At 43.0% G+C, this 12,655-nt stretch overlaps 1 protein-coding gene across 1 annotated transcript in view; it reads right to left on the bottom strand.

Annotated features, from left to right (window-relative positions):
* Positions 1-12,655, bottom strand: part of LOC119389369 (vacuolar protein sorting-associated protein 11 homolog) — a 77,395-nt gene that overhangs the window by 43,691 nt on the left and 21,049 nt on the right. Inside the window, exons 9-10 of the mRNA XM_049414412.1 lie at positions 4,481-4,640; positions 2,669-2,743 (exon numbers count right to left, since the gene is read on the bottom strand). Coding sequence (XP_049270369.1) covers positions 2,669-2,743; positions 4,481-4,640 — 235 coding nt within the window. The remainder of the gene's footprint in view (positions 1-2,668; positions 2,744-4,480; positions 4,641-12,655) is intronic.

Genomic DNA, 12,655 nt, shown 5'->3' with positions numbered 1-12,655 from the left:
CTGAAATTTTGGATGCTAAAAAGCTTCGGCTTCCGATTTTTCGGACTTCCTGCCCAAATTTCAGGTAAAAAAAAGAGCGTTAATTGAACCCCCACCTCTGCCACATCTTTCATCTCCATGTTGGAACCAGCGTTTCTTGAGTTAGTACATTTGCGACTGTAGCAGAGCATGAAAGACAGCTTCGCCGCAATACCGGGATGTGATGAGGTGAAGCATATCATAAATCCAGGGACCACTTCTAATCGGACGTTGACTGTCTCTTGGCAAAGTTCGACCGTAACGGAGCTTCAAAGACAGCTTTGCCGCAATACCGGGGTGTGATGAGGTGAAGCATATCGAAAATCTAGGGACCACTTCCAGTCGGACGTTGACTGTGTCTTGGCAAAGTTCGACCGTAATGGAGCTTGAAAGACAGCTTTGCCGCAATACGAGAGTGTAATGAGGTGAAGCATATTGAAAATCTGAAGGGGTCACTTCCAGTCGGACGTTGACTGTGTTTTGGCAAAGTTCGACCGTAATGGAGCTTGAAAGGCAGCTTTGCCGCAATACGAGAGTGTGATGAGGTGAAGCATATTGAAAATCTGAAGGGGTCATTTTTAATCGGACGTTGACTGTATTTGTTTTTGGGAAGTTCGAATAGTTTGAATAATAAAATTCCAGTGCGAATCGAATCGAATAGCAAACACTATTCGAAAAATATTCGAAATTTCGAATATTCGCACACCTCTATTTTTTAGTGCTTGGCTCAGCATGACAATGTGTTATTTGTAGGCTTGTGCGAATAGTAAATTTTAGGTTCGAAGCGAATTCAAAGCGAATAGTGATTTTGGTCGAATAATTTCGAATCGAATTCGAATACTATATATCACACATTATAAAGAAAAACGAGCATATTTGTCATGACCCAACCAATCTGCACAACGTTTTTTTTTTTTTATTGTATCAAGGCATGAGCAAATGTCATTCTTTTTGGTTCAAAAGAAGTGGAAGCAACTTTGAATAGTAGCGGGATTTGGCTTTCGGTAGAATGCAAGTGATAACCTGTAAAGTATGTTACGTTTTAAAATTTACTACACTTGGAGCATATAAGCTGATACAACAAGTTTTTAAACTTAAAAAATGATGAATCGATGTGAGGGGAATATGTTCATTTAACCTTGAAGTGGGGCTTCGCTGCAGTGCGAATTTTCCTTGGAAAGGTGTATTCACGGTATAGCACCCCTCCACTGCAGTGAAACCACCTTTACAGGAAGTTACAAACGAACAGTGCGGAGTTTTTTTTTTTTTTGAAATATGTATTCACGGTATAGCACCCCTGCACTGCAGTGAAACCACCTTTACAAGGGGGGGGGGGGGTTGCAAGCGGATTAATATACACCTATTCGTTCCTTTCGAATACTTCAAAATTTTCAATAATTTAAATTAGAATCGAAGCGAATTCGAATACTGTATTATTCGTTCGAATATTCGAAGTGCTCGAATATTCGCACAAGCCTAGTTATTTGTAAACACACACACACTGGCTTGCAGGTGAGGTGTGCATTTTTCAACTCCACAAGAGAAAAATTCCCATCTATAAAGTTACCATGTTAACATCTGTTTTAATATAGGTTGTTATGAAGGCTGTGTATTAGTATTTCAGAAAAGGCTAGAACATTACATCGTGCAAGCGAAAACAAACTGACCTCGTGAAGGAGCCAGGTTTCGCACGATACACTATGTGCACGAATGTCGGTCAGCGTGACCAGATAATGAAAAATGTGCAACATTAAAGGAGCAAAAACTGAACTTTGTGTACAGCTCGAGGAAGTTCTGTTGACAGGGTTTATAGAGGTGATGAAGGGGGAGTCAGCAGGAGTGAACATCGCAGGGAGAAGATAGGAAGATTTCGACACTGCTCAAGATTTATCAAGGGTATGTGCAGTTCGCACATTTCAAGTGGCAAAATACTTTATTAAATGAAATCACTCGTATATACTATTTTTAGAGCATACCGGTTTGATTATTTTCTTCCTAATTGCAAGTACATGAACACTGTGAATGAGAGGGCACGTTCGCACTGTTTCTGCTTCCGTTAAGTCAATGGCAACTGAAGTTTCGATAGAGTTGTGAGGTGCTCCATTGACTCGACAGCCTTCGAAACGTCCCTTGTAACAGCTTGTGCTTGACCAATGGGTCAATAGAATACTTTATGGAAGGCCTTCCAAATTCCCATGTAACACGGATATTACTCAATCCAACAGTGGTTTCTTTGTTAGGCTGTTTCTGGAAGTGGGTATCAGAGAAATGTCACAACATGCAATAGCAGGTGTTTTAGGAAAAAATCAGTACTGCACTTAATAGATTATTAAGCACAACATGTCAGGAACTAGGATTGTTTCCAAGCGCACCTGCAGTAACAAATTTTGGGACCTATGTGAAATAATGTTTACTATAATTGAGTTTTAATCAGCAATTTTAATAAAGGGAGGCATTTGAACAGCAAAATTGAGGTCGGGCTAATTGAAAAGCACACCCATTTGCAAGAAATTCCTGAAATGACATCAGTTTCAAGAAATAATATTCACAAAAAGCACAGGGAGATAACATTAGCATTCACCTATGTTCTTCGCTAAAGTACCAGGAATGTGTAGAAATTTTAGTGACTGTAAAGGCATTTGCTTCCCACCTGTACAAATGGTCACCATACTGCCGAAAGATGTCCGCCAAACCATCTTGGTCATATTTCTGGCTCCGCGCTAAGCTGGAATGACATCATCCATGTATGTTAAGTACGTTGCAAAGAAATTAAAACTTTGCTTAACTCTTTCCTTGCCACACGACTACACATCAATCACAGTGAATGATGTTTTTGAGAACCTATTCAATAAAAAATTCTGCACCTGGATTTGTAGCGCCATATTGTTTATTGCACACAAACTAGAGTTGCCATTTCTGTGGGGCTCACATTTTTATCACGTGGCAGGGATTTTTAAGAAGTGTGTGAGCTCGAAGGTTGAAGCACGTATGAATGGTGCAATGGCCTTGACATTTGAAACCGTGCGCTCTCTCGAAAGTAAGCAGTTCTCCCTGGCGCTGCTAGAAGCAATCTCATTGACTCTATGAGCAGTGCCGACTCCAATGTCACCGTCTCGTCATCAGTTTAGTTCAGATGAGGAATCTTCAGCAGGGTGAATTTTCTTAATTACTTGTATTTGTTCATTTTTACTGTACAGTTTGTAGTTACTGGTACTTTTCTAAAATGTATCTTTGAAATGTTCCTTAAATACTCACATTTTTGTATACAACATTGTGCCGTAAATACATTTTTTCTCAAGAAAAATTTTTAGTAGGACAAACCAAACATTTGATAATTTCACCATGTGTCGTGTAAGTTTTCTTAACTCAAAGAGTACTTGGTTCCTGGTTATAATTCTTTACGTCAAAGTTTCCAATTTTGTACAAGAATTTGTATATTTATAAATATATTTTAAAAACCTTTTGTTGGAGATGTTCCTTTTTTTTCCTCGAAGGTTACTTTGAAATTTTTCGGTCTTTTGGCTTACAAATTTTTTCGAGCCAGAAAACATTACACATCTTTTTAAAAACAACCACCATTTGAAATCACGTTCCTTTACCTTTGCTTAATTTTTTGTTGCGTCACCCACAGTGGCCGCAGGCATTACAGCGAAGGGGGGGGGGGGATCCAGAGGAAATGTACAGTACAAGTCAAAAGTACAGGTGGCAGGTACACATGGAAATCAACAGAAACAAATAATTTACTACATATTTCACTAACTTGCTTTCCCAGCAGAGCACTATACATTCAAAGTGCAAATACACAAAATAGTTATAGAGATGAAACAAAAGCATCATTTGAGTAATACTAGCAACATTTTGTAGTAATGTATGCATTCCAGTCATGGATCATTTTCAGGATAAAGGACATCTTAAAGGAATCTCTTTTACATCTTTTTTTTTTCTTTTTGTTTTATATGCATGGTCAAGGTGTAAAGAAATATACTCAGGTTGTTAAAAATATACTTGAGTTGAGTTGAGTTTATTTACCACATACAGTTTTACAGTAAGTGGTTGGGACAGGGGAAAAAAAAGCTGCATGAAAACAGCTTGACAATGCCCCTGTCCCAGATTCACTGTGGCAAAAACACACGACGGCAAAAGCAATGTTCACGTCACATTCTATGCCAGTCGCACAGTGGTGTACGTTATGAAAGAACTTGAGACGAAGCTTCTTTCTTTGTTCCTGAAGAGACTAATTCCTGAACTAATTCGTTCCTGAAGAGACTGACAAGGTGTAAATGGATTAAGCGAACGATTATAAGCATTATATTATGGACAAAAACTTTATTAAGCCACTGTTGTGATTTCTGCACCTAGCGGGCACAGTAAACATATCTTAACAGCGGCTTTCTAAGAACCATTTCATTGAAGTTCACAATGTTGTCCAGCATGCTCAATAAAATCAACTTCGCAAGCCTACCTGATGGCCAGTGAGTACTGGTTTTTGCGGAAAAGCAGTTCCAGCTTGCTCTGGGTGTCCCTCTCACGGAGACAAAATAGCTTGCCTTCTTGTACCAGCACATAGAGGGAGCCCCATTCGGCCATCACATCTACCACACCAGGGATGGCCGCTGAGTAGGCTGCATATTGCATGGTACCACTCGTTGACAAACAGGCTTTTTTTACTTTTTCGTTACAACCTTGCACTCACAATGTGGTCAGGTACTTCAAGTGAAGTACAGTCAATGACTGATATTTTGGACATGCCTGAATCGCCCCCACTGTGTACCCTATAGCGCAAATGTACCATCAGCAGCAAAGATGTCTGAAATTAAGGATGTTAAAACACTTTCATATATTATTTTACAGACTTTCTGCAGCTATTCTATGCGCTATGCAACAAGGTGAGTGTGGCCGTTGAATGTTTTAGTCATTGCGGACAGACTTTTACCTGCCCATGCTTTAAAAAAAAAAACATCACTGATCCCGCTTCAATAGGAATCGGTATAACATTAAAGTGAAATGCGTCTTCACAGACGTAGTTCAGCGTTTGTTGTGCATTGTTTCAGCACAAGGGCACGAATGCTATAGCAACAAATTGTAATATCACGTGAAGAACGGCAAGCAGCTCAAAACTCGCAACGCGCTGCTCGAGCAGAAAGGACGCATGGAAAAAACATACACAGGATGAGCGTGAACTAACAACTGTCACAGCTCGACAGTTTAAGCGTGCTGCTCAAACACAAAGGAGAACGCATGAAACAAATGCACAAGTATACACAGGATGAGCGCGAACTAACTGTCACAGTTGTGACTTATTTGTATGTGAGCAGTGCATTCCTTTCGCAAAAGCGGCCGCCGCAGTGAGCGAAGTGACCTTCGTGCTCCCTATAATTTCAACGAAAACTTGCGGTGAGAGCACAAGACGCACAAACCACTCCCCATCACGAGATAAGCACGCGCGCACGAGCGACCACGCCCTGTGGAGGCGCGCATGCATTGCAACGCGCAGGGCGATGACCTTTAAAACGCGCCCTTCGAGCCCTTCGCACCATCTCGCTACTGATAACGAAAACACGCTGAAGTGCCACCGATCTCCAAGTACTGCCAATGGTAAATGGTGCATATGAATAGCTTGCCGTTAGTATGCTGAAGAACGTGCCATTTGTGGCCGAGTCGGTCCGCGCTGTGGGCTGCGGAGCACGGGGTCGTAGGTTCGACGGAACATTTTGTTCTAGTTTTTTTTCTTTGCCATCTGTTAGTGTATATTTTACGTCATATCCGTGAAGGAGGTACATCAGTGGAGCCGTGGTGGACCCCGGCATAAAATACTTTCGTGTTAAAAAAGAACTCTTAATTTGTCTCAACTGCAACACAAACAGTATGCTCCTAAACTCTTAGCTGGTATTTCAATCCCCATTATACTTGAAGGAAATAGCAGATATGTGAAGGAAACTGAAGGATGAAATCCAAGCGCACTTTTTTTCAGCCACAAGTAAAGTACTTTTAGTAAATATTTGCTTAGAAAGCTTTAGCTTTACATATTTCACAGGCATGATAAAACTGAGCAACTAAAACATGGCAATTAAATTCTGCCACAAAGAATTGATATCACAAATAGCCTTAAGGGGGGACATGGGTCTTAAAGCTCTCCTTCGTTGTTTTCCAACCAAATTTGATAAAAGTTAGCATGCTTATTCAGTTTCTTCTCCCAATTCTAAAGGTGCAGTTATTTTTCCTGTAGGTTCATTATTTAAGTACATAAGAAAGTAATATCTCTTGTTCTTACTACAATAGCCAAATAACCAGCACAGAGAAATATGGAAAGGACATATGCATCAATAGCAGAAAGCACAACACTAACAACACAGGAAATACTTTCATGATTGCATCGTTATTTCTTACTTTATAGTAGCTCCAATGTTTTGAACATGGCCATGCAATGGTCACACAAAATGCAAATTTTAAAAACTTAAAACCAAAATAATTATAATCTGCTTGCAATGTGGCATATTCCAAACCCTTAGCTTCATACTACAAGAGAGAGAGAGAAAAGGCATTTATTTGGTCCGGAGGGAAGAGTATGAGATGTTTACACATCCAACTCCTGGCTGGTCCGATGTCGGGACGGGGAGGCCGAGCCTCTCCGCCCTCTCACGGGCCTTCCAGACAGCCAGAGAATTTTTTTTCTCGCAAAACATTAGTTGCCTACAAGACCCTCAGGGAAGTAGAATGCAAGCGTGGCATCACTGAATGTGTTGTTTTAGTCAACACAGGCAAAAAATCAGGTGCCCTATTGTTTTTAAATTGATGCTACAGCTGAAATATTAACTTGAGACAGGAAACTCAGCAGATAAAGAGAGTAATAGACACAAATTCTAAAAATACTATTTTCGAAAAATCGACTTTTCAATTATTCTTTTGGTTTAAAGACTCATGCAAAATTTTTCCAGTCAGTTTCCATGTGACGCTGTGGTGAAGTGCGTGGATTTTGAAGTGCGCGCCGTCGAACCAAATCGAAGACAACGGAAAAAAGAACTTGCACGGGCCTAGAAGAGCCAAAAGAATAAAGAAGTGAAATGCCAATGAGAGAGAGCCACAACGATCGTTCGGAAGCACGCGGAGAGAGAGGAGAACGAAGAGGAAGAGGGAGTAGCTCGGAGGCAGCGAGGAAGACGGGTCACGCGTTTCGGCTGTCAGGTTTCGGACCCGAGTCAAGACCTCTACCCCTCTAGACCGGTGACCTGAGGGTAACCATGGCTACCTGCTGCTGTTCTGGGCAGGGAGTCGCTCGTGTGCTGCTCCTGGTCCGACGTTCCTGTGCCCGTGGACAGGTTTGAGCAGTCGGGCTTTGGGCTCAAGCTCAGACGCGGCTGTCCGGCCGGAACCCCTTCTCGGAGCCAGCGGTCTGACACCAACGTCAACCGGCGGCCTAGGAAGGCTGCCGATACAGCAAGCCATCGAGCTGCTCAACTTCGACGGCAACGGCAACTGCATCGGCTCCCTACTTCGTTCCAAAGACCTTGGCATCACTGACCTTGGCGAGATCGGTGTCGTGCCGTCACTTCTCCCCGCGACTAACTGTAGGTTAGGGACTGAGTGGCGAAGAACTAAGCACGTAGCTTATGCATTCCTAATGATGTGGCCTCAGTCATATAGCCGGTTATTCCTGTAGTTATTCTGTCTTCGTTAGTATTGTGTTTTGTTATTAGTGTGCATATTAAATGTTGTGTTCAAGCGGTCTCGTCCTTTAAGGAGTGTCTCGAGGTGACGTCTCCGGCACCAACGAAACAAAGAGAACCTGCACGTTGTGCAAAACCAAAAACCACAACGTAACAGATGCAAAGGCAACAAGGGAGGTTATGTACAACGTCTTACTTGTTTGGACCTGTAGAAGATATTATTACCAGCCAAGAAATTATTTGAAAATCTGCCGTCTCTTAATTCTAAAAAGGCAAGTGAAACTGTTTAAATACCCACCCCCTTTTTTTTGCAGCATTATGCACAGCAGATGTCGTGCAACTTACAAGCTATTTTTCAAAAATCGTTTTTCACTAGTTCAGTAAAGAATGTGGGGTCTGAACATGAGCCGCTCTCAAAACACACGGAGACAGTAGATGCCGTGGAAAAAGTTTCGCCCACATCACCCATGCAATTAGCGCAACGATAAGTCACTCATATCTTACCCAAGTCTTCGTATTCTCGAGAAAAAATCTTTTACCACACTTTCGAAGGGCAGGAGTAGTGTTAGAGTGACGTTGAATTTGGATAAATTTTAACACGAAAGTGTTTTATGCCGGGGTCCACCACGGCTCCACTGATGTATTTCCGTCACGGAAATGACGTTGTAAATATAAAGACTAACAGTGGGCAAAGAAAAAAACCAGAAGAAAAAGTTCCGTCACCGGGAATCGAACTTACGCCCCCTCGCTCCGCAGCGCGCAGCGAGAAACGATTCGGCCACGAACGGTACGTTCTTCACATGCTAAATGCGTCTACAGGGCGTGGTCGCTCGTGCGTGCGCTTATCTCGTGATCGCGGTGGTTTGTACGTCTCGCATTGACAGCACGAAGGTCACTTGGCTCACTGCAGCGGCCGCTTTTGCGAAAGGAGAGCGGTGCTCACACAGAAATAAGTTACAAATGTGACAGTTCACTCTCATCCTGTGTATGTTCGTTCCATGTGTCCTTTCTGCTTGAGCAGCGCGTTGCAAGTTTCGAGCTGCTTGCCGTTCTTCGCGTGACATTACAATTTGTTGCTGTAGCAGTCATTCCTTCGCCCTTGGGGCGAAAGAATGCCCAACAAAAGCTCAGCTACGTCTGTGAAGACACGTTTCACTTTCGTGTTATACCGATTCCTATGACACAGGGATCAGCCATGTTTTTTCATGATAGCTTCTGAATTTTCTTCTTCCCCCAGATAGAAAGAACCTACCAATCAAAATACCAGATAATTTTCTCTTTTTCTGGTTTTTTTTTTCAGAGAGGCGATTTTAGCTTCCAGTCATCACGTGTTTTTGTAAATTTGCGGAATACCTTAACCGATAAATGCATCGAAACAATCCCCTGCATTATTGCCACGCTCATTCCACAGTGTAATTGCGGATACTGATGTGTGGAAATATTTTTCTTGATATCATATACCTCTTGAAATGTAGGCGCATATTCAGGGACAACAGCTGTACTCGACAATTTCGAGAGCCAAAGCAAGGTCAGCTAAATAGACAAAAAAATGGCTGCTGCATGCGGTGAAGTAAGCTTTACAGGAACAGACCACAGGACTGTGACGGCTCACGAGAGGCACAGGTGCAGGTGGTGTTCTAATGCTGGAATGAGATCCCCCCAACTTTCCTCAGCACACCTTGAGAAGCAATACTGTGTCTCTTGCTTTGGCCGTTTCATCCTAAATACCCATTGATGCCATCTTGAGATGGTGCCTTCATGAGACAGTAGGACAATGTTTTCCCACTTTTTGAAAAGACTCTCATGAGTCAGTGGGACATATATGTCCCACTTTTTTTCAGTAAACTACTGGCTTGATTTTAATGAAATTTGTTTTATCCTATTTCTTTGTAGCTTATATGAATATACCGCAGCCGGTTTTTATACATCGTGTGAAAAATATAGGCAAACCCACAAAGGGTTAACCTCCTTTACATACGACGAGCTCGCCTGCCGAATCTGATAAACAACTATTAACACGCTAGGTAACCTTATACAGTGCTAATACAATACCCAAAAAACATAACACACACCCAAGACAACATAAGACATGCAATGCACCGCGAATGCGGCGTCGCCGACATTCGGCTCGCCACGAGAGGCCCGCGGGAAACGAGCCGCAGTATCGTCCCCCATGGACCCACTGTGGGAGACGTCCATCCACACACGGCGCCAAACCCAGAGTTGCCAGTTCCGCTTATTATAAGCGGAGTTGGGCTTCTTTTTTGGCCGAGTCGCTTGGAAATTCTTAAGGTCGCTTTTCGCATTTCTTTGGGCTTACTCGCGCTTTTTCAGGAAATATTATGATTTTAGTCCCTGGCACGTGTATTTGTCGTTAAATACATGGCTAGAGTCAAAATATACGAACCCCTCCTAAGCACTCATCTAGCGCTCCTAGGCCCTTCTTTTCCTCCTGGCGACATTTATAAAGGCACTACAGCATGAAGGAAGAAAAACTCGGGAGAGGCCCTGACGTCACTTTCAGTGAAGCCTCGCGAAGCGGGAAGTACCGTATTTACTCGATTCTACCGCGCCCTCGATTGTAACGCGCACCCGTTTTCCGCGACCAAAAAAAAAAAAAAAAGTAATACATCGATTGTAACGCGCACCCATTTATCGTGAGAGAAAAGAACAAAAGAAGTCCGTAGGAGTCAAACTTCGCACATTCGAAGAACAAGTATTTGGGTTTTAAGGAACTAAACTTTCAAAAAAGTAAAACACAAAGTCAAAAAGCGGGCCTTGCCGCTAAAACTGTCACCACTACGGCGGCGATAGGAGTCGGGTAATGGATCAGTCCTCGTCGCTTTCAACACTCTTCGATTTCGGGAAACCGGCTCTGCTTTGGTCCACTGAAACCTTTTCGTGAAGCTTTGCTGTAAAAAATCTTCTGCTTATGTTTGCGCCAGTCTCGCACGCACGTTTCGGGAACTTCGAACGACCGCGATGCGGCCCGATTTCCGTCCGTCTCTCTGCACATGTAATAACTATTCTTTTAAATGCGGCATCGTGGTGCACTCGTCGAGTATTTAGAGTCGGCACTTCCATGCCGTCGATGCGAACGCAGAACGGGATGACAATCTCCTCAGCATACGTACGAACTGAAAAAATGGCAGAAATGGCCAAAGTACAGTGGCTAGAATACTAGAAGTGTGATCACCGTCAAGCGGCTGCAATGGGAGGTAGTGACGCCGCCTTGCGATGATTCCGCTAGGTGGCGCGCGCTGTCGCATACACGTCAGGCTTTCAGGCTGCGCACGTTGTTCAACGCTGCAACTCGCCGGTTAGACGTGATTATTTTGCCTTCTTACGCTGTTCTTTCGTGCTGCATTTGCTGGTCGGACAGTCTTGTTGTGTTTACGTTATGTCTTTTGCGGAGTGTGTGCCATGAGCAGATGTCATAGCCACTGTTTTGTGCCCAGATGCTCAACTGGGTACAAATCGTGCAAGCAGAAGCTTTCATTGTTTGGAGTCCCGAACGACGACCATTTGTTCCAGCAGTGGCAGCGTAATATACCAAAAGCAGACAAGCCTTTGGAAAAGAATGCTGCCGTTCCAATCCCCGAGATCCAATCGAAAAGCTATTCGGGATAATTCGTCAGATATCCGGGTGCAATGATCATCCCACATCGACCAAGTTCCTTACTGCCGTGAATTCCCTTAGCTTTTACAATTCGGTAAAAGCACCAGACACGGGCAACTGTGCAGGTGACACACTTACGTCATTAGTTAGAACTGATGAAGTGGCCATCCATGTCGACAATTTACTGGACACTGGAAACCTGGACGATGCTTCAAGTGTACTACAGGCATCGACTCTCCTTTCTGACCATGCGTATCCTGTGCAAGTCAGTGACGGAAGACTGGTGTACTATTTGGCCGGCTATGTGGCACGGAAGAAAGTTATGGCAACGAAATGCCGGGACTGTTTTGAGCAGGTGCTCAGATCCCTCGAGAGCGCAAATAAGGATCTTGCGTCATTCACAGCATTCTGTGATGTTGGAGGGCTTTTGTACCTGTCACCTGAACTATTTTCATTTGTGGAGTAACTGGAGGACACATTCACATCGTGGTTCAGTTATAATAAGCTCCAAAGGGACACTATAGTTGAACTTCTTAACTTCTTAACTCAATGCAGACCGTATTATATAGCGTGCGACTAACACAAGCAAGATCTGACGAGAAACATAATCAAGTTTTTTGTTCTCACACGGCTTCACTTCTTCACGAAATCTCTAAACAGAGAAGTTCTGCAAGAGAAAGATCAAAGCACCTCAAGCTTAGAAGAACGATGTGATGTGCATCATCCTGTAGTGTGCTAGCTTTCTTCCCTACTTTGATGCCCCCAACTTCAAATAAAATGTGTAAGAAGAGTAAAATGCTCTCCGATTTTCTGTGCAGTTATTAAGTGAAAAATATTTCCACTGTGAATACGCAAGAATAATTAAGTTCTTGAAAACTATCTCATGCAAAATGTTAGGTATACTGTATAACAACATTTTTCGTGCTTCTTGAGGTTGCTTATAACCTTGTGAAATGGCAATCCCCCCAAAATGTTAATTGCACTCTAAGAAAAGATAGAGTAAAAAGGGCGTCTTTTTGTCCCACAACAATAATCGTCATTTATTTTGCCTTCCTTTCCTTGCACTATCGCCGCGCGCCCGGCACTTTCTGGTCACGAACGACATGCGCGCTATCAGCGTGACATAGCATTCTTGGTAGGAAAGTGGCCAGCGCCGAGTTTTCAAGAAAGGAAACGCAAGCAAGCCAGATGACGATTATTGTTGTGGGACAAAAAGACGCCCTTTTTACTCGATCTTTTCTTAGAGTGCCATGGTTACATTTCTCAGCATCAAGGAACGATCGCAAGCAGTCGCAAGCTTAGCTGGCCGCGATGTTTGCGAATGATGTAAAGCTTCACTTATGATACTGTGCGT

This window comes from Rhipicephalus sanguineus, chromosome 4 (genome assembly GCF_013339695.2).
Source record: "Rhipicephalus sanguineus isolate Rsan-2018 chromosome 4, BIME_Rsan_1.4, whole genome shotgun sequence".
Lineage (NCBI taxonomy): Eukaryota > Metazoa > Arthropoda > Arachnida > Ixodida > Ixodidae > Rhipicephalus > Rhipicephalus sanguineus.
This window is presented reverse-complemented; position numbering and strand designations above follow the sequence as displayed.